We start from the raw sequence: 24,151 nt of genomic DNA, 5'->3' as shown, positions 1-24,151 counted from the left end.
TTGACGAATGATGATCGAAAAGACGTGATGAATTATACTTGTAACAAGTACTTTGATGTTTTGGGATTACTAAGTTTGAATATTTGAATTTATGAATGTTTTAAATGTGAACTTGTAAGTTTTGTATAACCTAATTGATGGATTGTTTATTTACTTAAGTTAACTTATGTTTGAATTGTGAACTTTATAAATTCATTTTGTTTGGAGATTTAAAATTATGTGTATTTTAATATTATTTAAAATTTTAGGTTTGGATAAAAATTATGGTTAATCGTTGAAAATTGGTTAAAAATTGTTAATTAAAAACTTAACTGAAATTAATAGTTAACCATTCGTACAGTTAACCGATATATTTGGACCGGTTTCGGTTCCACTGGTTAAAACCGATAGTTTTGGTTCGATTAATTTTATTACCTCATGGATCGGTTAACTGAACTGTATCCACTCCTAGCTAACAATTAAACCAAACAGATCATAATTTCTAAACTTTAGGGATATCTTGTGAGTTGCTGACAATAGATGACTTTAAGTAGTTTTGAAGGATAATAAATTATTAAAAACAAGTTCAAAGAGCACCAAAATAAAGGAGACAACCATATAATATGGACAAGTTGATGTATTAACCTTATTATGTTTATTAGGGAAAAAACAGCAGATTAGTTACAAAATTGAGCCCTTTTTTTTGGGACAATTACAAAACTAACACCTTTTAAGGGGTTAGTTTTCATTTCTAACACACTTTCAAAATCTCACCAAAACTAACACATTTCATTAACTAATTTCCAACCTTACCCTCATCTCTAACCTTTTTATAACGTTGTCTTCCCCCCATTTTTCCCTTTTCGTCCCGCTCTCTCTCTCTCTCTCTCTCTCTCTCTCTCTCTCTAAAGAACGGGATCAATTTACAGGCAACGATCAACAATCAATCCAACCCACAGTGTGTGCTTCAAGATTTTATATACAATCATGTAAGTTTTTCATTTATTTACAATATTTAAAGCTTCGTCCTATTCATTGTTGAGGTATCGGTTTGTTTGTCTGAAACCCAATGTATATCGTTGGTGTCGTCTATTCATGCTATTACTGTTCGTGCGAAACCCTAAAATGAGTGACATTGTTGTAAGAAGATGCAGTTGATTTGGAACTTCAATCTGCGATTTTATCGACAGTGTCGATATTTGTCGATACTGTCGATATTTGTCGATACTGTCGATATTTGTCGATACTGTCGATACAAGATGCATATCGACATACATAGATGTGTGATTTTCCATTCTAAATCATAAAATTCAAACACAAAGCACATAAAACATAACCATAATTTTATATTATATATTAAAAAGGAAAGAAATACATAAAACATAAAAAAAAACGAAAAAAACAGAGTAACAAACACAAAATACATAAACAAAAAAAAGAAACAAACACAGAACAACTAATATAAGTACGTAAACATTAAAAACAAAAAAAACACAATTATTGGTACTCAGGACCCATTAACACCTCAGCATAGTCCTTCTTGGACTTCTCCAAGTCCCGCTTGAGGCGCCTTACTGTCCTCCTCAACCGCCTATTTTGGGCCATGACTGACTCCAGAAGGTCAGACGTCTCTTCTGCAGCCCAAGACATGGTGTGTGCCATGCCCCTCATGAACCTGACGATTTCGTCCGTGTCTCCATCACGGAACGAGAGGATGAAAGAAGCCATGAGTTCTTCGAACTCAGGCAGATGATGAGGTGGTGGTGGTGGTGGCGACGCTGGTGATCCCGGTGGTGTCGCTGCCATTGTTTTTGGATAAACTTGAGAACTGAAGAGTTTACTAGAATGAATAATAAAGTATGAACAGGTAATGAGTCTATTTATAGATGAAGGAACTGTAATATGCATGGGGAATCTCAACAGACTATAGAGTGATATTCGAATAAGAGTGACATTCGAAGAAGAGTGAAAGTCAAATTAATCATTACCTGCATTTAATGCTCACTAATAGAGTATTCTAGAAAAACGTCTATTCATATTCCGTCGATATACGTCGATATATAAGCCGTATCGACATTCATACCGATAATACTTCGCAGATACGTGCCGATAGGTGTTGAAATCTATGTTGTATCGGCATATATCGACGTATTTAATGCTTAGCGTGATAGTCAAAGTGATCATTACATGCATTTAAGGCACCGCTTAACAGATCATTCTAGAAAAACGGCTATTCATATTCCGTCGATGTACGTCGATATATGAGCCGTATCGATGTCTATGCGCCGATATGTGTCTATATGCAAGTTGCATTGACATATATCGGCATATCTCATAGTTTGAAGTGTGAATACCAATAATATATAATTTTCGTTAACTTTCTTCGTTTAGTTACAATAATATAATATATAATTTACTTATGTGTTTATGGTAATGCAGAAATATGTCCACCCCGAATATTTGTCTGTGTATGGTTTCGTGGGATGGAGAATGGAAAAAAGAGGGGCACATGGACACTATGATATACGTTGGTGGTCAATCTAAGGTGCTCCATTTTACAACCCCAACTGATTACCAAACTTTGAGAGATAGAATTCACGCTTCCCTGAATGTTGATGCAACCTATTTTGACATACAAATGGCAATGCACACAACATACGGTCCAAATAAACTTTTTGGACGATTAGCACAAATTGTGGATGACAGTGATATAGCTGGTTTCGTTGAGTTTTGTAGATGGAATAAACCCGATGTGATGCCATTATATGTGACTATGACTTCTCGAACAAGTGTTGCGGAAGTAAGGCGACCAATGGTTGCTGAAGTGAGGCGTCAAAATGTTGCGAAAGTAAAACGTCCAATTGTTGCAGAAGTAAGACGACCAACTGTTGGTGAATTCAGTCCACAAAATGTTGCTGAAGCAGAGGCAACCAGAATAAGTTATTGTGTACCTAACATAGAAATTGAGACTCGTGGTCCGGCAAAACATGTCATGAATCCATATACCCAATCTCCTCTTGGGCTAGACGATATTACATTGGATCACAATTGTGGGTATGATAATGTAGTGCACGGGGATGATCAAGAATATGGTAATGGATGTTATAACGATGACCATGGATACGATAACGACTACAATGGATTTGACAATGATGATCACGTATATGATAACGATCATCGCCAAAGATCCGTTTCAGAACCATCGATTGATAATGTTCAACCAAGTTTGCATGAGATTGATGATGATGCAAGAATGAGAAGGAGAACGGATCCATTTCGTTTTGTTCCACAAGTACCAGAGGATGTAGACATTCCGATCAAAAGTACAGGATCTTCCGGGGGTGATGGGTTGAAGGCGCATGATATGTTCAAAAGCAAACGAGAACTGCAAGATGCACTTGGGAGATATTCAATTGATAATATGTTCGAATGGAAGGTGCACAGATCAACTAAGTCCTTGTTTGAGGTCCGATGCAAGCATGTTGACACATGCAAGTGGCGGGCTAGAGGTAGAGTCATACTCGGTTCAGATATGTTCATACTTCGGAGAATTGACAGTATGGACAGTCACACTTGTGATAGGGGTGGACAACTATTGCCACATCACAGGCAAGCGGGGAAACGAGTAGCAGGTATCATACTTAGTGAGAAGTTAGATATGGAGAATCGGGTGTACCGTCCAAGTCACATCATTTGGGAGATTGAAAAATTATTTTCAATCAACTTATCTTACATGCAAGCTTGGAGAGCAAGATGTTGGGCGGTAGATAGCACGAGTGGTACACCTGAAGAATCGTACATGTTGTTACCTGATTATTGTGAGACACTGAAATTTGTTAATCCAGGTACGGTGACACATATTGAAACTGACGATGAAGATAATTTCAAATTCTTCTTCATGGCCATTGGTGCTTCAATCCGGGGTTTTAAGGCACATATTCGCCCCGTTATATGTGTAGATGGAACACACTTAAAGGTCAAGTATGGCGGGGTACTTTATGTTGCGGTTGGAAAGGATGGTAATAATCAAATTTACCCTCTTGCATTCGGAATTGGGCCAAATGAATGTAATGAATCATGGGCTTATTTCTTCACCAGGTTGAAAGAATGTATTGGTGAAGTTAAAGACCTCGTCATAATATCAGATAGGAACAAGAGCATTGATTATGCAATCAATATGGTGTATCCAAATGCGGTACATGGAAGTTGTGCTCAGCATTTGAAACAGAATGTGAAGGCTAAGTTTGGGGGCGGGAAAAAGTTAGACATAGCGTATTGGCAAGTTGCAAAAGCCTGGCGGACCTCTGATTTCCAGGAAAGATTCGCCAGACTTCGTAGTATAAGTCCGGGGGCAGCGGACTACTTAGAGGAAGCTCGTCGAGAGAAATGGACACGTGCGTACTTTTGCGCACGCCGGTATAACATTATGACGACAAACATATCAGAATCATTCAACGCGAGAATGGGAGATGGTAGACGTCTACCGATCACATTGTTGGTTGAGTATATAAGGACAATCCTTCAAGCATGGTTTCATGAGAGACCCACAAAAGCAGGTATGATATTAGGACCTCGTCCATGGTATAATAGTAATAGTTCTTATGTACTCACATATTGAAAATGTTTTTGCAGGGGAATGGGAGACATATTTGTCCACATTTTATAACGAGAAGATGCATAAACATGTCAATAAGTCCGTACAGTGTTCATATAAGCCCATTGATGCACACAATTTTGAAATCGGCGATCGAGGTAAGGGTGGAATAGTGAATCTGCGCGCGGGAACATGCACGTGTAGGAAATGGCAATTGTCACAATTTCCATGCAGACATGTATGTAAGATTGCATCTATGCACCGATTAGAGAATGCATATGCGTGGGTGCATCGATACTACAAAAATGAGACTGTACGATTGTCGTACCATGAACCCATACATCCACTAGGCCACCAGTCTGAATGGAAAGTTTGTGAGCCTCTTAGGCGGGTGCTTCCTCCTAAAAAGGCTGCGCCTAGAGTGGGACGTCCGAGAAATCAAAGCCGAATACCGTCAAGGGGCGAGGAGGTAACTCCGACAAGGTGCACCAGATGCGAGCAAACTGGTCATAATCGAGCGACTTGTACTAGTATGTTACGAGTTCCATCTCGGCTTCCACCAACAATATCGAGTGAAGCAAGTTGTTCTAAAAACTCTGCTGGCAAATAGTGTACTCTATATTATGTATTGTTACTTTGTATTGATAATTTGTGTATTGATAAATTGTGTACTTTTTTTCATCGTAATTAACCGATTAAGAGTTTGTGCCTTTTGAATCAGGAGTTCACGCAACAACATGGCGTATATACCTGTCGATATGAACCCATATCGACCTTGTACACGCCGATATGTTTCCATATCGGCTATGTCCACGCCTTCCATGACCCCATATGTCCCTACGTAATCGCCGATAAGGTTCCATATCGGCGTCCATATACGCCGATATATTCCCATATGTCCCACGTTAACGCAGATATGTTTCCATATCGACCTTGTACACGCCGATATGTTCCCATATGTCCCACGTCCATAACGCAGATATGGTTCCAATAAGATGTCACCAATAATATACATTTATAAGTTACCAACAAACGTTTACATGTTAAAATAGATTACAAGCCAAGCAAATTAGGCATTGGAATAAGATCATTCTGGTCCAACAATCTTTGGTTGAAGAGTTCCAAGCACACCCGCAGCCTATAGAAACGTCCATCAAACCCAGACTATCATAGAACTCCATTGCTCTTGTCATGATACGAAACCGGGGTTCAAGCCATTTGTCTATTGATTCGTTGGATGCATTTGACTCCAGACTATCATAGAACTCCATCCTCATTTCTTCCACGTAGAACACACCGAGTAACCAGTGTTCTCCTTTATAGTTGATGGGTATTAGCACATGTTTAACATCATACCAGGGCCGACTGTGAAACTCTTTCATCCCAGTGATTCGTTGCACAAACATCTTGGATTGTCCCCATTTGCCGGGTTGGTCATAATTCTTGGTCATATTTGCAAACTCCATAAAGCCAAAGAAATTTGAGTCGATGGCAGTCCAATCCTGACTTTGATGGACGTATTTACCGTTTAATAACCACAAAAATGCATTTACAAGCTGCAACACACATGCACAAATAAGTTCAAACACAACACATACAAAGTGAAGAATATAAACCAACAACTTGGAAAGTGACCAATATCTTACTTGGCTGTCTATATACTTTCCAGTTATCTCTGCCTCTTCAAACCACGATACAGTCTGACCCCAATCGGTTCCACCTAACGTCCTCAGCTGATCGCGGGGGGTACTCTTCTTCCAGTCGTCATATGATTCTAGAAGGTGTCCTTTTATACGATCGCGACCATCGTGTTGTTCCACGGGGTACTTTGCATCATCATCATCATCAAAGTGATATTCCATCCGAGGATCAGTGAATGGTGACTTAACGTCTTTCCCACGTTTCTTTTCTCGCTGGGGTCTACCTTTCACGTCTTCCTCCTTGATGTTTACATCCCTTCCTCTCCCTCTCCCTCTTCTTCCTCCTCTTGTCCCTCTTCCTCCCATTCCATCCCTTCCTCCTGCATCCCTTACCCCCCCTCCTCTCCCTCTCCCTCCTCCTCTTCCACCTCCTCTTCCTCCACCTCCTCTTCCTCCTCCTCCTCCTCCTCCTCCTCCTCCTCCTCTTCCTCCTCTATTACCCTGCCCTTCCTCCTCATGTTTAACCTCGATAGTCAAATCTTCTATTTCTCCTTTGTCTTCACGTATAGGTAAAGACGATTGGACAACTTGGTTAACCAGAAGAGTAAGCTGTCCATGATCGATCTCAGCATCATGGCCGTCATGGCTCTCATCCTGTTAAAACACCAAATAGAGACACAGATTATGTCATTGTGAATTCAGTTAAAAGCACCACCTTAAACGTTAAAAACAAACTTACATCAATCATTATAACAATTTCCCTCTCCTGCTGCTTCTTCTCCCTTTCCTCATGTTCTTTCTTAGCCCTCTCCTCCTGATCTTTCTTCTCTCTTTCCTCCTGTTCTTTCTTAGCCCTCTCCTCCTGCTCTTTCTTCTCTCTTTCCTCCTGTTCTTTCTTAGCCCTCTCCTCCCGATCTTTCTTCTCTCTTTCCTCCTGTTCTTTCTTAGCCCTCTCCTCCTACTCTTTCTTCTCCCTCTCCTCCTGCTGCTTCTCCCTTTCCTCCTGTTCTTTTTTAGCCCTTTCCTCCTGATCTTTCTTCTCCTTCTCCTCCTGCTCTTTCTTCTCCATCTCCTCCTGCTGCTTCTTCTCCCTTTCCTTCTGTTATTTCTTAGCCCTCTCCTCATGCTCTTTCTTCTCCTTCTCCTCCTGATCTTTATTCTCCTTCTCCTCCTGGTCTATCTTCTCCTCATTTTCTCTATTCTCCCTCTCCTCCTGAACAGTTTGGTCATCCAGACCTTGTCCTTCAATCCCCATATCATACATATCAATGTCGCGTTGTGACTTCAGTTCCTGCACATCACGTTCTACAACGGACAATCTATTTACAAGGGCATTCAGTTTCCTATCTTGCTGACCAAACTGTTCAGTTATCATCTTCTCCTGCTCAGCAAACTTGGCATTCATCTTCTTCTCGTGCTCATCAAACATCCTCCTCAGTACTCGTTCAACACCAGAGTGTTTCTTCTTCTGGACATGTACTCTAGGTGAGACAATGAAGGCATTTTCATCATTATCAGTATCAGATTCACTGCCATCCTCTACATCAACATATCCGCCTTCATATGTACCCAATCCATCATGTTCCTCCTTTTCCATACCTTCATCCTCTTGCTCCTCTTTCCCCTCTTCTTCCACCTCCTTCCCCTTTGCAACCTCTTGCCCCTTTTCCTCCTCTTGCACCTTTTCCAAATCGGCAAAGACATGGTCATAATTACAATGCAGACCATCCATATGGTTTACTAGATGATCATACCATGAGCTTTCTTTCTCGGTGTCTTCAGCTGTAAGTTTTGTGGCATTTGGTTTTACACCCGACTAAAAATACAAATGTACAAATAAACAAGTCAGTCAGATGTATAGCACAATAGTGACACATATAGGCACAATGCTTGGTCAACTTACTTCAAAAATGGTTAGGACTTTGGGCAATTTAGCGATAGCGGTCTTTTTCCATCGTAGCCATCGTGGGATGCGAGTGCCTTTCTTCTCATACCATGTCCGGGTGGCATCCCATACTTCCAACAACCAAGCCTGCAACAAAGGTCCAATTCATTATTTATGCCTATGACCAACATTTCTAGTATACAGAATATACACACATCATACCTGAAATACGTATGCAAAACCATATAGGTTGTATGAGACACGGTTAATCCTTAAATTCTCCCTATAAGCGATCAATTGATCAATTCGGTCTTTTCCACCATCTATCCCATTAACAAGAGACCTGTAGGTCACATCCCAGCCACAAACACCCCACGAAAACTCGTTAAACAATCTTGGAAATTCAGCAAGTTCCAACACCCAACGAAGAACTTTTTTTTCGCGAGTGTTATCCAACACACAGCCAATGGCAAAATACAACATGGCAAATGAAACTGCATCCTGGTCAGACTGATCCTTCCAAACAATTTGCAGCATAATTGTTTCCACGTCTTTATAGGATGGTGTAGGGATGCCTGGAAAAAACTTATTCCTAAATCTATATGGCTTATTTATCCCACTGAACCTTTCCAGAAATGCTTCCATGTCCCCAAACCGTAACCCAATTAGGAGTCCAAACTCCCAATCCCCAAATCTTAACTCAACACCTCTAACTCTGAAGCAAAGCTCCCTGGGTTTGAGGTCTTCACGTATGATCTCCCTTGTTAAAACGGTGTGGCATAGGACTCCTGCAAATACTGTATTGGTCATTTTCAAGTACTGGCCGAAGCAACTCTTCCTAAATAGATTTAGTTGGTCTGATGTTAACAACCCCTTTATCTGTTCTGCTGCTTGTAGGTTACACCTAACTGTGATGACGCTTTCCGTTCCAAATGCTTTTTTGTATTTATATGCAGGTTTCTTCTTGGCTTTCTTCTTCGACGGAGAGGCATGCTCATCTCTCTTCCTCTTGTCTACACGATCATGCTGAAAAATGTTGTAGACATATCATCAGGGAACATAAAATCAAGCTAATTATAACGTTGACCTAGAATGAGCTAGCGTATGCTAGAATAAGAGAGTTATCGGCAATATAAAGTCGATATGAATGTTCTATCGGCAATATAACGTCGATATGCATGTTCTATCGGCAATATAACGTCGATATGAATGTTCTATCGGCATTATAACGACGATATGAATGTTATATCGGCAAACTGATCGACGATATGAATGTTATAGCGGCAGTATATCATTGTTATGGATGTTCTATCGGCCATTAGGCTGTCTATGAATATGTACTATCTACAATTAGGTTGCCGATGAACATACACATCGACGAATTTCAACCAAACCGAATGACTTCCTAACACCAGACGAACCCAGAAAAAACCCTAACACCAGAAGCAGTAAACGAAACGAAACGAAACGAAATTTTCCTTCTCAAACACAACAAATGTACATGCAATAGAAGAGAGAAACGCAAATGTAAAGTCAAGTTATTTACCCTCTTTTTCGTTCTTCCTTCTGAGTTCGATTCGTTGTCTGAGCTTTGTGTTCTCGCCATGTCAACTCCAAGTAACAGAGATTCGCCGGATGAAATGTACAGAATCGGCCAATGAATCGCCGGAAAGTTAGAGAGATGAATAGAGGGGTGTTAGGTTAGAGTGATGGAAGTTCGAATATTGAAGAGCGGGAGCGGAGTGTTAGAGATGAGGGTAAGGTTGGAAATTAGTTAATGAAATGTGTTAGTTTTGGTGAGATTTTGAAAGTGTGTTAGAAATGAAAACTAACCCCTTAAAAGGTGTTAGTTTTGTAATTGTCCCTTTTTTTTTAGGGAAAAATTTAGCTCTTTTAGTTATTGGGAAAGAGTGGATTTTGTCTCTGCGTGTAACACAATATAATTTTATATCAAATATTTACTAGACGATGCAATTTCAAGTCTCATTTAATGAAAAATAAATTCTTTTCATTATCAGAAGCTTTGCAGTTTCAAGCTTCTTAAATGATTAGAGCGCTGAAGGTTGGAGGGTAACTAGAATAAGAAATTGCAAATTAAAAGAAAAATGCATTTTTCGTTAATGACCCTTGAAATTTTACCGTCTGGTAAGACTTAAAAATTGTATTGTTTTGTACGTTGAGACTAAATCTGCTTTTTCCCAATAACCATAAGGCTTGATATATATATGCCGTAAAAAATATATATTTTAAGTATTCTTTTTATTTTTATTGATTGGCTCATGATGTAGGCTTGTACTCACAAAATTAATTGACTACAAGGCGTTTGTTTTTCTGTTTTTCATCTCATGTTTGCATTTTCACTTTAAAATAGAAAGTTTTAGGTGTTTTCGTTAGGAACATCATGTTTATTTTTTATACATGAAAAGTATCTTTTTACAAAAACAACAAATCTCTACTTTTTGTAATTGCAACTTTTTCCAATAGCAAACTGTATCAGAAAAACAACAAACATGTAAACAAAACGGACCTAAAAGTTTTATTTATTTAATATGCATTTCAAATTATATAATTTACATTTTTAAACACAGCTAAAGTGAATAAACTTTTATTAACCGATGAGGTGGCAATTTCTGACACGAAAATACGATTACAGAGCCAACCCGACTGACACGACACGATTAACACGAAAATCATTTTTCTAGCATTTATAACATACAAAACCATATGGAACATAAATATGAGATAACACGATTTTGACACGAAACATGAAATTGTCACCTCTACCGATGTGTATATTCAAACCCGACTTTCCTCTCCCATCAAAAATTTAATGCATATAAATATAATTAATTTGAAACTCAATATATGAAATTAAGGATCTGTTTATTTATCGAAAAATATTATGCAGTGTTTTTCATTGTTCGTTTGTTTAGAAAAATAAGTTTAACAGAAAATTTTAGATCAGTCAATAAAAAATTATAAGTAGAAAATAAGGAAAACCATTTTCAAAAGAGTAATACATTTTACTGAACTTTTGAAACTCAACTTCGTTCATTCTACGTTTTATAGTAGGAAAAAAGATGACTTTGTATTGATCATATAAAATGACATGTATTATGAAACAAAAAAGAATCTCTAGAAAGACATGTAATATGAAACAGATGTAATATATTTTTTTCACTTTTAAGCATATGTTTATGATCTGTTACTAATTAGTGATAAATTATGCATATATGAATTATTTCTCAAATTGAACCAACTTATCAACGTTACGGGTAAAAAATTGCTCTTGACTACTAATATTAGGAGTAAAATTGTATCATTTTAGACGTTAAGAATAAAATTGCTCTTAACTATAAACGTAAGTGTATTTTTACATCTTACCCTAATACCTAATATCACGAAATCAGTAGAATAAAAGACTTAAATTAATCGTTAACGGTAATAATAGTAATTTTTATATCAATCCTTAAAATTTTAACTTATTCGAGACTCATCAAACATTTTTTATCAAACATTTTTTGAATGAGTATCCTATTAAAGTTTTCTGCGAAGGTTATCCGACTCTAATTAATTATTTTTATATTAATATCTCTCTGATATTATCAGATATACTCCACTATCATGCAGTATTATTGCATAAAAAAATCAAAAATTGGCCACATATTTTTCTTTTTCTAACATTTCTACTTTTTAATTTCTCAAACAGTTGATACGTCATTATCATGATATAGATACCATATGTATGTACTAATTGTTGCATGGGTTAATTTTTTTTTAAAAAAAAAAATCTATATGGTCACAAATTCTTTTTCTTCTTCTTTGAATTGCCTACTAGCCACGTTATTCTCAGGATCGGACATGATTATAGCAATGATTGGATTTTTAACTGAGTCTAGTGACTTCCTGATTCAAATTATCTCATACATAATCGTTTTGCTTTATTTTACTAGAAAAATGTCATGTACTCTCTATCTCTAAAAGTTGCTTCGAACTTCTGCAGCGCTACATGGTGGATTTATATTTGTCTGATATCAGATGCTCCCAATCCAATCTAATTTATAGTTAAAATTTGTCATTTCTTGATAAGTTGAAGAACGGGGATTATGAACTTGATGTCTTTTTGGAATCTTTTAGAAAATGGGGGACTGATAAGGAGGCTCTGGGGGCTCCTGTCGGTTGATTTTCCCCTCATCCAACGCTCATAAATTCAATTATTATGGCACATTTTCTTGTGCTTCTGAGTGTCCTTTCAATTGACGGTGGTTTGCTTCTATCTTCCTATGTGTCGTCGTTTTTCTATTTCTAGGGGGCGTATCAGAGGCTTTTAATGTTCTTTATTCATTGTCTGTTAATAATGATTTCATCTGTCGATTCGTTTGCTATTTGAGTAATATAAAAGGATCAAAGGTAAGTTGGTGCATTTCTTTCATTCCTGATTTGCTTGTCTTATCTTCTGTTTATCCATTGTCCCTTCTGACGACTATGAGGTCTTTTTAGGGGCAACTATTTCTTGACTTTTTGATTTCTCATGTTGTTGATAATGGGTGTGCCTCTCCTTCCCCTCTTTCATCGTCCAGTGAATATGTCAAGTATTTATGCCCCATATGTTGGGTTAGGATGCGGTTTTTTTAGGATTACTTTCAAAAGAAACTCATGTGGTTACACTATTTTGCAGATGAAGGATTGTGGTATTTATTTTCAAAACAATGATTGTGTTTGTCGACATTTTCAAATCGAGGACTTTTGGGTTAACTTTGGCAAATTTAGCCTTAACAACCTCAAAACGAAAATTTTGAAGAATTTAATGATATTTTAACCAATTTTAATTCTTTAACTTTTTAGTTTTGATGTCATTTAGATGTTGTTTGGTAAGGAGAGAGAAAATTAATGTTTAGAGAGAGATCCAAAAATGATGATTTTGAAAAATAAAAAATATGGTTCTATAATAAATGTGATACTAAATAACTTTAATTCTTGAAAATTTTATTTTGAGGTTATTAACGGTCAAATTTGGTAATGTCAATCCAAATGTTCTCGATTTGCAAATGTTAACAAGCAGAATAGTATAAACATAGGGATTTATTTTGGAATTAACCATTTATTTTAAAGGCAACATTACGAGGATTCTTAAGGGACTTTTATCGTTTCTTTATCTTTATCTGGCATTTTTGAGTCATTGGGGGGAGCTTTTGACTTTTGTGAGGATTATACTTACCATAGGTTTTGGGGTGACTGGAGTCGTCTTTCATCGTCTCTTAAAGTGCAAACTAAGGGGCTGGAGATCCTCTAGAGTTGGTGGAGTTATATACATCTCAACCATTAATTATAAAATGAATGATTGAGATTTGATAGATCAATAAATGACTAATTAAATATTAAAATTTATCAATTAAATCTCATCCATTAATGTTGCAATTAATGGTTGAGATTACAACTCCACCAACTCTAGAGGCTTTTTAACTTTAGAGGATCCCTACACAAGCTAAGGAGTAGGGGGAGGGAGAAGAAAGAAGGGCTGATTGGCAGCCTAGCCTTTCTTCTATCCTTTCGCTTACGGTATTCAATGTGACATCCTTTCCTCTTAATCCTTTTCATGCGACGTGCATCGTCAGTGAATCTTCGTTGGCTACTTATATTTTGTTCCTTGTTTTAGTTTTTTGTTTTGTAAAGGAGCCATTTCTGTGCTTTGGTGGAAAGTATTTATGTACTTTGATGATGGAATCATTCTCGAGTTATATTTTGATCTGTACTGTGATTTTGTTTCAAACGAATAGACGTAGATGCGAGCCTCAGAGAGTTCGAAGTTGTGTAATGTGTTCAAGAGTGTTTTTTTAAAGTCTTTTCGACCAAAGATTGTGATCGAAATATTTGTAGCATGCATAAGATTGACCATTAATATAATCTAATGGAAGTTTAACAAACGTTATTTTTTATTATCTATTTTCGACTATCTTTGAAGGTAGGAAGATAATAATTACAATTGAAAGTCAAAATGGAAAGAGTCGCAGAAGGAGGGAGCTGGTCGGGTTCGGAGGTTCGATGTGAACTGGGACAGACGATAGTCCATTGGCAAAAGCCAACTGCTGATTATGCTAAGTGTAACGTTGATGTGGCAGAGTTTCAATCAGAGAATAGTTTCGATGAGGGAGCAGTTCTTCGAGGTTGTGCCAGCAATTTTATTGCGTGTTTCGGCTCTTTTGTGGAAGGTAGTATTCAAGTTTAGCTAACTGACGCATTGGCTGTCAGTGACGCGATACTCTGGGTAGTCTCACTCCACTTTCAGAATGTTTAGTTCAAAACGGATGCAAAATGGATGATGGGTCGCATTTCAACAAAGGTCTATTATATTACTAAGTTCGGGGTAGAAGAAATTCGAGATTTGTTACTTATCCACCCAGATTGTTCGAGATTTGTTACTTATCCACTCATTCAATGGCTCGTCATTCCCATTCTAATGCTAATTTCTTTAGTGATGTTGTTGCTCCTAGTTATTTAGATGATGCTCTTTTTGTTTTTGCAATATTCCTATTTTTTTCATTTTCTCATTCTCACTTTTTTATTTATCCATCTTCTTTTTTTTTTTTTTTTTTTTTGTTATTTTTCATATTATCATTTAACAAGAATTGTGGATAATAATTATTAATACTAAAAACATAAATATGAATGTTTGTTTTGTAATGTCTATTAGATAAAATTGTAAAAAAAAAAAAAATTGAATAATAGTATTTATAATTCAGCTAACCAAACATGGTAATGAACACGCACTTAACCATCGAATGTAAAATTATAATTAATCAATAGCTCAATGCATCAAATTGAACGATCACGCGCTTAACAAAAAGAAATCAAAGACCTCATAATTCATCGAGGCGAATTTGAAAGAAAAAAAAAACTCAATCAATTATCAAGGACAAATACACTCAATTTATCAAGTGAAGCAAAAATAACACAGATTTCTTGTTCACCAATATGTGAACTTTTTTTTGAATCAGAATCCCTAGTATAATTAATGATCACTGCACTGCATCTCATTGATCAATATACAAGCTGGACTAATTCATGCCATCAGATTACAACAGTCAAACAAATAAAAATGTATTAGAACTACAGAAGAACATCAATCAGCAAGCATCAACCATAGCTTAATCTTGAATCTGCAGGGCGTAGAGTGGCGGTTTGACGTCGGGGAATTCCGATTTCACAAGCATTAACTCTCGCCGCAAAACGGAGAGAGCATAGTGATTCACCAACAGATGAAGGATCCGGTGAAATATTGACAAACATTAAGGTTTTTGAATCCCCACCTAGGCAAGGCTGTTTGTTTTTTCACAGAATGTTTCAGAATTAGCATAACTTTCAATGACATAAAACTGAATGGAGATATGGAAATTGGAAAGCAACACAGAAACCATAAATAAAAAGGGCAGCCCAGTGCACGGAGCATCCCCACTAAGTGAGGGTCCGAGGAGGGGTCCCACCGCAAGGGTGTATTGGGGGCAAGCCTTCCCCTGCCAATTTTTTGGCAAGAGGCTACTCCTAAGACTCAACCCGCGACCTCTCGGTCACATGACAACGTGTTCCGTTGCTTGTAAAAAAATAGGAAACGAAAATGTGTAAAACAATAAAAGTAGACCTAATACATTCTTCTAGAGCACCATACTTGTCTACAAATGTCAACTGCACCCTATATTTTCGAAATGTTATATTTGCCTTTGAACTTGCTTAAATTAAGCCGCATTAAAAGAAAATACATAAAAGTCGCATACTTGAGAGGGAAAAAATCTTTTCTTTTGAAAGCTCGTAGAAGATAATCTAGAAAATGGTAAGAAATTATTAAACAGGTGATTAGCATGGATGCCCTTATGAAAACACATTACAAAAGTTTCCAAATTTTAAGAAATGAGTTTTCATTTTTTTTTAAAAATTACAGAAATATAACCCGAAACGTTCCGTATAATAAACCCAAAACAGGAACAAAGTTTCCAAGCACATAGTAGCATAGGGCCAACAACGAGCCACTTTGCTGATTTACCTGGAGAAGATATGTCAATTTGGAGTTCCTAAAAGGAACATGATCCTCCTTCTTTGCCAAGGCAAATATTACATCACTCAAACATGATAAGCTTTTATTAATTGCCTGTTTATTCAGGGAAGTTAGTTAGAATAAGAACAAGCGAAAATTTTGCGAAATCAGACTGAATCAAAGAACACTTGAAAGGTAAATAAATACCTGAGTTTCCTTCAACCTATCCCCTGTAGCTCCACTCCTGGAAAGTCGCTCACTTCCAGCAAGGTCAATGAGGTTTAACACCCCTTGTACTTGTTGTTCAGTGTTCTAGCATTACAAGTATCCAATAAATAAATTGAACATAAAAGCATAACATTTTAACTAGAGGTGGATGGCAATTCGGATTATTGCTATCCACATATTCCATATAACGAAACAACAACAACAAAGCCTTAGTCCCGAAATGATTCGGGGTCGGCTAACATGAACCATCATATAAAACCGTGAAAATCAAGTCGTGTCAGCGACACAGATTCGCTCCCTCCACTCCGTCCTATCCACTACCATATTTTCCTCAATTCCCAATAAACTCATATCACTCTCGATCACCCTCCTCCAAGTTTGCTTAGGTCTTCCCCTACCCCTCACCACTACATCCCTTTGCCACTCTTCGGTTCTCCTAACTGGCGCATCAAGCGCTCTACGTCTCACATGGCCAAACCACCTTAGTCGGTTTTCTCTCATTTTATTCTCAATAGATGTGACCCCTACTTTTGTCCTAATTATTTCATTACGCACCCGGTCCTTTCTCGTGTGACCACACATCCATCTCAACATACGCATCTCCGCCACCGACATCTTATGGATGTGGCAGTGTTTCACTGCCCAACACTCCGTACCATATAACAATGCTGGTCTAATTGCCGTCCGGTAGAATTTTCCCTTCAATCTATTAGGCATGCCGGGATCACAAAGGAAACCCGTAGCACTCTTCCACTTCGACCAACCAGCTTTAATCCTATGAGCAACATCTCCATCTACTTCTCCATCCGTTTGGATAATAGATCCTAAATACCGGAAGCAATCCGAGGCCTGAACAACTCTCCCATCTAGGGTGATTGTCCCTGCCTCCCTACTCCTACGGCCGCTAAACTTACACTCCAAATATTCTGTCTTACTTCGACTCAACTTAAAGCCTCTAGATTCTAGAGTTTGCCTCCATAGTTCCAACTTCATCTCCACTCCTTCTTTCGTCTCATCAACCAACACAATATCATCTGCAAACAGCATGCACCATGGTATACCATCTTGAAGTGAACTTGTTAGTTCATCCATAACGATGGCAAAAAGAAATGGGCTTAGTGCGGAACCTTGATGCACTCCAATCGTAATAGGAAACTCTTCAGTCTTCCCAACACTAGTACGTACACTCGTGCATACTCCCTCATACATGTCCTTTATGATGTCAATATATTTCCGCGAAATGCCTTTCCTTGTCAAGGCCCACCAAAGTACTTCCCTTGGTACCTTATCATATGCTTTCTCCAAGTCAATGAAAACCACATGCAAGTCTTTCTTCTTATTTCGATAGTGCTCCATTAATTGTCTCATTAGATGGATGGCTTCCATAGTTGATCTTCCCGGCATAAAGCCAAACTGGTTTTCCGAGATCTTCACCGTCCTCCTTAGCCTTTGTTCAATCACTCGCTCCCAAAGTTTCATAGTATGACTCATTAATTTGATTCCCCGATAGTTGGCACAATCTTGGACATCGCCTTTGTTCTTATACAAAGGGATTAAGGTACTTTTCCTCCATTCTGATGGCATCTTATTGTTTCTCCAAATTTTGTTGAAGAACGTCGTCAACCATTCGATTCCTCTTTCTCCCAAACATCTCCAAATCTCAATAGGGATGCCATCAGGTCCTACTGCTTTCTTCAACTTCATCTTACTTAATGTCATTTTGACTTCACCCTTTTGAATTCTCCGCAGGCATTCATGATTTATCATATCGTGATGGATACTTATATCTCCAACATCTTGTTGGCGATCTCCATTAAATAAGTCATCAAAATAGGACCTCCATCGTTCCTTGATATCCTTATCTCCAACTAGGACTTTCTGATCCACATCCTTCACACATTTAACTTTTCCGAGATCTCGCGTCTTCCTATCTCTCATCCGAGCAATTCTATATATGTCTCTTTCCCCTTCTTTCGTATCCAATCTTGTATACAGATCCCGATTCACCTTTGCTCTAGCATCTCGTATGACCTTCTTTACTTCCCTTTTAGCCTCTTTGTATTTTTCGTAGTTCTCGTCACTCCTACATTTCCCCAATAGTTTATAGGATTCTCTCTTACTCTTTACTGCTTGTCGTACTTCTTCTGTCCACCAAGATGTGTCCTTACCCGGTGGCATGCTACCTTTAGATTCCCCTAGAACTTCCTTCGCTACTTCCCTTATACTATGCTCCATCTTATTCCATATCGAATCTATATCTGAATCCATATTGCAAGTCCAAATATCTTTTTTGGTCATCTCATCCACAAATTTTTGTTGATTCTCCCCTTGCAATTTCCACCACTTAATCTTAGTCTCTACTTGAGGTGTTTGTTTTCTTATACATTTCCTACTTCGAAAATCTAGCACCACTACTCTATGTTGGGTTGTCGTACTCTCACCAGGGATCACCTTACAATCAATATAACTCTTTCTCCAAGCACTCCTTACTAAGAAGAAGTCAATTTGGCTCGCATTACCGCCACTCCGATAAGTCACTAAGTGGGATGTTCTCTTCATATGCTTCATTCTTATCTCCAAAGCCATACCCTCCATGAACACTCTCAAACCCATCTCGCCTAGAACCCACGTGTCCATTGAGATCACCCCCTAGTACCATTTTTTCATCCCTAGGAACCTGTTGCACCACTTCCTCTAAGTCATCCCAAAAAGCTTGTCTTATAGACACATCTAATCCTATTTGTGGCGCATATGCACTAATGACATTCACAACCTCATCCCCTATCACTAGCTTAACACTCATAATTCTATCGCTCTTCCTAGACACCGCTACTACCTCATCAATATACTCCCTATCAATAAGAATACCTACTCCATTTCTACCCTTATCCTTTCCTGAGTACCAAAGCTTATAACCCCAAGGAGCTATCTCTCTAGCCTTGGCTCCAACCCACTTGGTTTCTTGTAGGCATAATATATTTATTCTCCTCCTCTTCATAACATCTACAATTTCAGCTAATCTTCCTGTCAAAGAACCTATGTTCCATGTCCCAAAGCGTAACCTACTACCCTTACCCCTACCCCTACCATTACCGTGGACTAGCTTATTTACCCGCAACCCTTGCATATTTGACACCACCCCCGGGTCCTGGGGTGGCGCGCCGCTTCGGGGCGACGACCTAGCAACCCTTGCACATTTATCACTACACCCGAGTCTAGGAAGTGCAGCGCGTCGCTGAGTAGGGAACGCTCCAACGGTATTTATATTATGGTGATATAAATGCAATAAAAATGATAATCATGTCAAACGGATCATTTTACTCTCATCATTTCATCAGTTTTTTTATGTCAATACATCAAGCTTAGGAGCCATAGTTATAGTAGTGTTATAGTTACAGGGTCATGAATGTTTTTTACTCTATAAAAAGAACAGCACTTTAAACCTTGGAGAAGTGCTTGAAATTATGACATAAATTGATTAATTAATACCTCGTTCACCCCAGATATTCGCAGTGTGAACACAAAATGGCTTCTTGATGACTGCTCATTCATTTGTGTCTTACCTACGGACCTGAAAAAACAATAGCAGAAAATGTACTGAATAAGTATCATATGCTCTACTCAAAATATTGTCAAATGATATAGATACGCAGAAAGAAATGAGAAATAAATATGGTTGCAAGTGATCTACTTGCAGTCAGCTACAAGTAGAATGTACATCTTTTTCAAGGTAGTAAGTATTACCTGCTTTGTGCAGCTTGTTTTAGAAGAGACGAAATCTCTTGAATGCTACAGACATCAACAATTGTGAGGTCACTGACATACGTATTTCCATTTGCATCATGTTTTATAGTATACTGTTTTCCAGCATTTTCTGGGCAATTCGACTTATTTGTTGACAACAGATCCCGAATGTTCTCATTGTATATCTCCAACATTGAGGCCTATCAATTTCGAAAAGAATTAAGTAATAGAACATTCAATGAACAAACATGTGAGGAACTCATATGAACATTCTGGATCACCTGCATTTTATACTTCCAACCCTGAGCTGAAAGTGACTGGCTAATTTGGAATATTTGTTCGAGAGATCTCGGTATCAATCCTTTCTGGTCTGCAGCATCTGGCTTACCCATCATCGTGTAAGTTTTACCAGAACCAGTTTGACCATAAGCAAAAATGCATACCTACATCAAGCAAGATACTAGCACTCATTAACACATTTCTAGTTAAATGCAATTAAGAGCCATCCACATGCATAATTGGCACATGGCGAAGGAAACAAACGACAAAGTTGCAAGAAAAGAGCTCCAAGCACTGCACCTTGTAACCATCAAGAGCACTCTGCACTAATTGAGATATTTCTACGAAAACATCTTGCTGGCAGGCATCATGACTGAACACCTTGTCAAATGTGAAAGGATAATGTTGGCCTGCTTGACAAGAAATTAACAATAGATTAGCAGAGAACAAGAGACAAACTTGAGACGGGAAAATCTCCTACACAACTAATAACTAAACAAGAGTGGGATGCATGAGGCCATGTGCAATTGATAGTACCAGTCTGTATCAACTCAATTCCTCGGCCAAGGTTTTCTACGGATGAAGGATATGATAGTATGGCTTGTGCTTCTGATCCAACACCATCATCTGGTAACAAGGGTCTGACTCTACAGAATACACGAATATTCCCCTTTAATTCCTGTTATGCAAGACGTGGCATTAACATTTTAGAGTTTCTAATTGCAATGATCTAGAGTATTACATAAAGTTCGAACACAGTATTTTGTAGGGACTATTACCAAAATAGTGTTATGCAACTTCTTTCTTAATTTCTCCCCTTCAAGTAATTGATGTTCTGCATCTGCAAGGCGTTCTTGCAGATCTTCTATAGTTTTCCTCTGCCCTTCAAATTCTGTCCTTGTCTCTGCTGCAGACATATCGACCATCTAAAATGAAACAATCAACAAAAACTACAGTTAGAATTCAGACTTTAAGCAACTTTAGGTGTGATAAGGGATAAAACTCAGTTCGCTTGTTCAACTTGAGCAATTGAAATTTAGGTATTACCTTTAACTTCTCCCTAGCAGCAGTTAGCTGATGCTCTAACAAATGTATTTGCTCTCTTTGAGCAGAACATGTTTCCTGTAATCAAATTTTCGGTCTCAGAAAAATTAGCCTGAAAAATTGCGCTTGAGCATGTGATATAATAAGTGATGAGAGCAAACCTCCAAGGATTTTGATTTAGCCATCAAACTATCTATCTCTGCAAAGGATTTTCCAGTACTTTCTTGGTATTTTGCTACCTCAGCACTTAAAGATTGCACCTGTGCTGCTTGGCGATCACGGTCTCCCCTCACTTGCTGCAGCTCCCCCCGGAGGCATTTCACTTCACTGGCCAATATTTCTTTCTGATTCAAGGCCTCATCTTGCGAAGCCTGAAAAAAAGGATTTAATGTGCAGAATAATACAAATAAGATGCTGGAAAAGAATGCATCTAATAGCAACAAGCATGATTTTTAAGGTGAGTAACTACACAACACATCAAAGAAGCTTACTCTGGACAAAGTTAATTGTTCTTGCAATGAACTACAGTGACCTCTCAAAGAACTAAGGTTCTCAAGTATAGTTGCCTTCTCTTTTTCCACTCGTTTAAGTGATTCGCGGGCTGTTTCTAGTTCAGCGTGAAGTTTGCTGTTATACTGTTGCAGGCTCAGATTGTATTCTTGCAATCGCTTATACATATCATCAAGTGAGGTGGCCTGGGGATTTTGAAAAATAATTCAGATCATGAACTCATAGAGAATAGCTCAATCAGAGACAGCTGTGAGCTTGTAATCCACCAAATTCAGAGGAAAATTTTCAACAGACAGAAAATGGAGACAACTAAAACTGAAGATAAAGAAATTAAAATTAGATACGTTTGGAAGTTACCCTCTGATTGGCTACTAGTATATCTTGCTGTGCTTTTTCAAGGTCTTTTGTGAGAGAAGCCTGAAGAGTTTCTACTGCAATCCGAGCTTCCTTTTCCTTTCTATGACAATCAATCGCATCCTAAATGTTAAACCACATAATCAAATATTAAACAATCAGTAGTAATCAAGCAGAATCAAATTGGATTAGAATATACAACAGAGTGGTCTCTTACCAGTTTTTCAGCCTCTACTCTCTCTAGTTTCTCCTGCAAAGAACTATTCAAGTTCCTTATTTCTGAAATAATTGCGTTGGATTTCTCCTCTTGGTCCTTCATCTCCACATCTTAATCAACAAAAGAAAAAAAAAATGAGTAAAATATGAAGCTGGTACTTGCCCTTTGTGAGGTTATGCAGCTCAGATAATGATAAATGACATCAATCTAAGTTGGAGGAATATATTAGCAGTTTAGTGGCAAAGCTAAAAATACATAAAAGAAAAAATTACAATTGCAGGAAATGAGGAAACCAGTGAACTATGAATCATCACATTTATCTGATTGATGCAACAATGTATGAATTCCTCACTTTCCTATCAATATCGTTGTGAAACTCACTCATTGACTCAGATACCAGTAAATTATAGAAATTTACCCTTCTGATTACAGGTTTTCTCTGAAGATTCTAAAGCACTTCGAAGCTTCCCTTGCTCGTCAAGATGAGCTTCATCCCTTGCTTGGAACCATTTGATGCAATTTTTGAGCCTATTATTGAGCTCGTTAACTAACTCAAAATTCGCCTACAATAACACCAAAATGCACCAAACTTTTTAAACTGCTGACCAAGAACAGTTGTGAAGAAATCGGGTTAAAGGATAACATTAGGGAAAAGAACCTTGTGCTCAAATTTCCTTATTTTAGCCCTTTCATTTGCCAACGCTTCCACTTCTTCCTTAGTGAAATCGTGGGTCTGACACTCAGAGACCTCGGTGCTTCCAACGGTGTTTAGGCGTCTGTTGATCAATGGTTTTCTCTCAGTTGGTCCTCCAATCTTCCTTCTCTTGTCAAACCCGATGCCGCCGCCGCCACCAACACCATCCTTCTGTAATTAAGAAAATCCCATACAAAAGAAATAATAATGATCAGACTATAACAGCAATTATAAGAAACAAAAACCCTTCATATTAAAACCCTCATTTTCAGTTTATCTTCTTTCTTCTTTTCTCTCACAGCAACCAAACAAAATTAAGAACTAAAGTCAATGGGCCAAGATAAGTGAGGCTTACAGTAGAAGGACTTCGAGGGGCTCTATTCTGGTTCCGCGACGCCATACGGAGCTCGAATCAAACCCCGGGTCTGTAACTATCTATAGACTCCTTAATTGGGCGTGCAGAGAAACCTAATTCAATCGGAAGAGTTAATTTACCGATGAAAGGCCAAAGATGAGTAGGAGATGCAACCCAAAAGATCAAATGCAAAATCCGAAGGTACAGAGTATAGAGAGAGAGAGAGGAGTTTGAGGGGAGCGTGAAATTTTTGAATTTTGAATTGAGAGATCCAGCGGTACTAAAAGTGAACGTTGATAGATACTTTATGGGCTCAAGTGGGCCTGGATATCAATTCGAACTTCTAACTTATTCGGCCCACTTCCACAGATTTGGAAAGAGAAAAATGAATAATTAGTAAAAGAAAAGGGTAAATTACACATGTGGCTACTGAACTTTACCCATTTTAATATTATTGTTGCTACTAAACTTCAGTTATTAATGGTATCATTATTGAACTTTACACTTTTTCACACCGATGGCCATTAAACGCCTGAAAACGACCGTTGATGATCTCAAAATAAAAAATTCGAAGAGTTAGTGTTATTTTAAGAAACTTTAAT

The 24,151-nt window shown here is 38.0% G+C and overlaps 1 protein-coding gene and 1 long non-coding RNA gene across 2 annotated transcripts; both read right to left on the bottom strand.

Annotated features, from left to right (window-relative positions):
- Positions 1-8,008: 8,008 nt before the first annotated feature.
- Positions 8,009-8,414, bottom strand: LOC136232719 (uncharacterized). Its single transcript, XR_010690577.1, has 3 exons — positions 8,321-8,414; positions 8,117-8,245; positions 8,009-8,029 (listed from the first exon to the last, which is right to left on the bottom strand). It is a non-coding gene; the product is annotated as an uncharacterized lncRNA (long non-coding RNA).
- A 6,523-nt stretch (positions 8,415-14,937) lies between these two features.
- LOC136233405 (kinesin-like protein KIN-14C) lies at positions 14,938-23,811 on the bottom strand. The gene is made up of 17 exons (XM_066023047.1): positions 23,550-23,811; positions 23,159-23,365; positions 22,919-23,063; positions 22,501-22,610; positions 22,287-22,406; positions 21,911-22,114; positions 21,581-21,790; positions 21,423-21,497; positions 21,155-21,301; positions 20,913-21,054; positions 20,676-20,785; positions 20,378-20,539; positions 20,097-20,296; positions 19,842-19,923; positions 16,332-16,436; positions 16,134-16,238; positions 14,938-15,415 (listed from the first exon to the last, which is right to left on the bottom strand). Exons 1-17 carry the CDS (start codon positions 23,592-23,594, stop codon positions 15,233-15,235), a joined length of 2,352 nt encoding a protein of 783 aa, XP_065879119.1. The 5' UTR covers positions 23,595-23,811; the 3' UTR covers positions 14,938-15,232.
- Between the last annotated feature and the right edge of the window lie 340 nt (positions 23,812-24,151).

Source organism: Euphorbia lathyris, chromosome 6 (assembly GCF_963576675.1).
Source record: "Euphorbia lathyris chromosome 6, ddEupLath1.1, whole genome shotgun sequence".
NCBI lineage: Eukaryota > Viridiplantae > Streptophyta > Magnoliopsida > Malpighiales > Euphorbiaceae > Euphorbia > Euphorbia lathyris.
The sequence above is the reverse complement of the archived record's forward strand: the minus strand, read 5'-3'. Positions and strand labels throughout refer to the sequence as shown.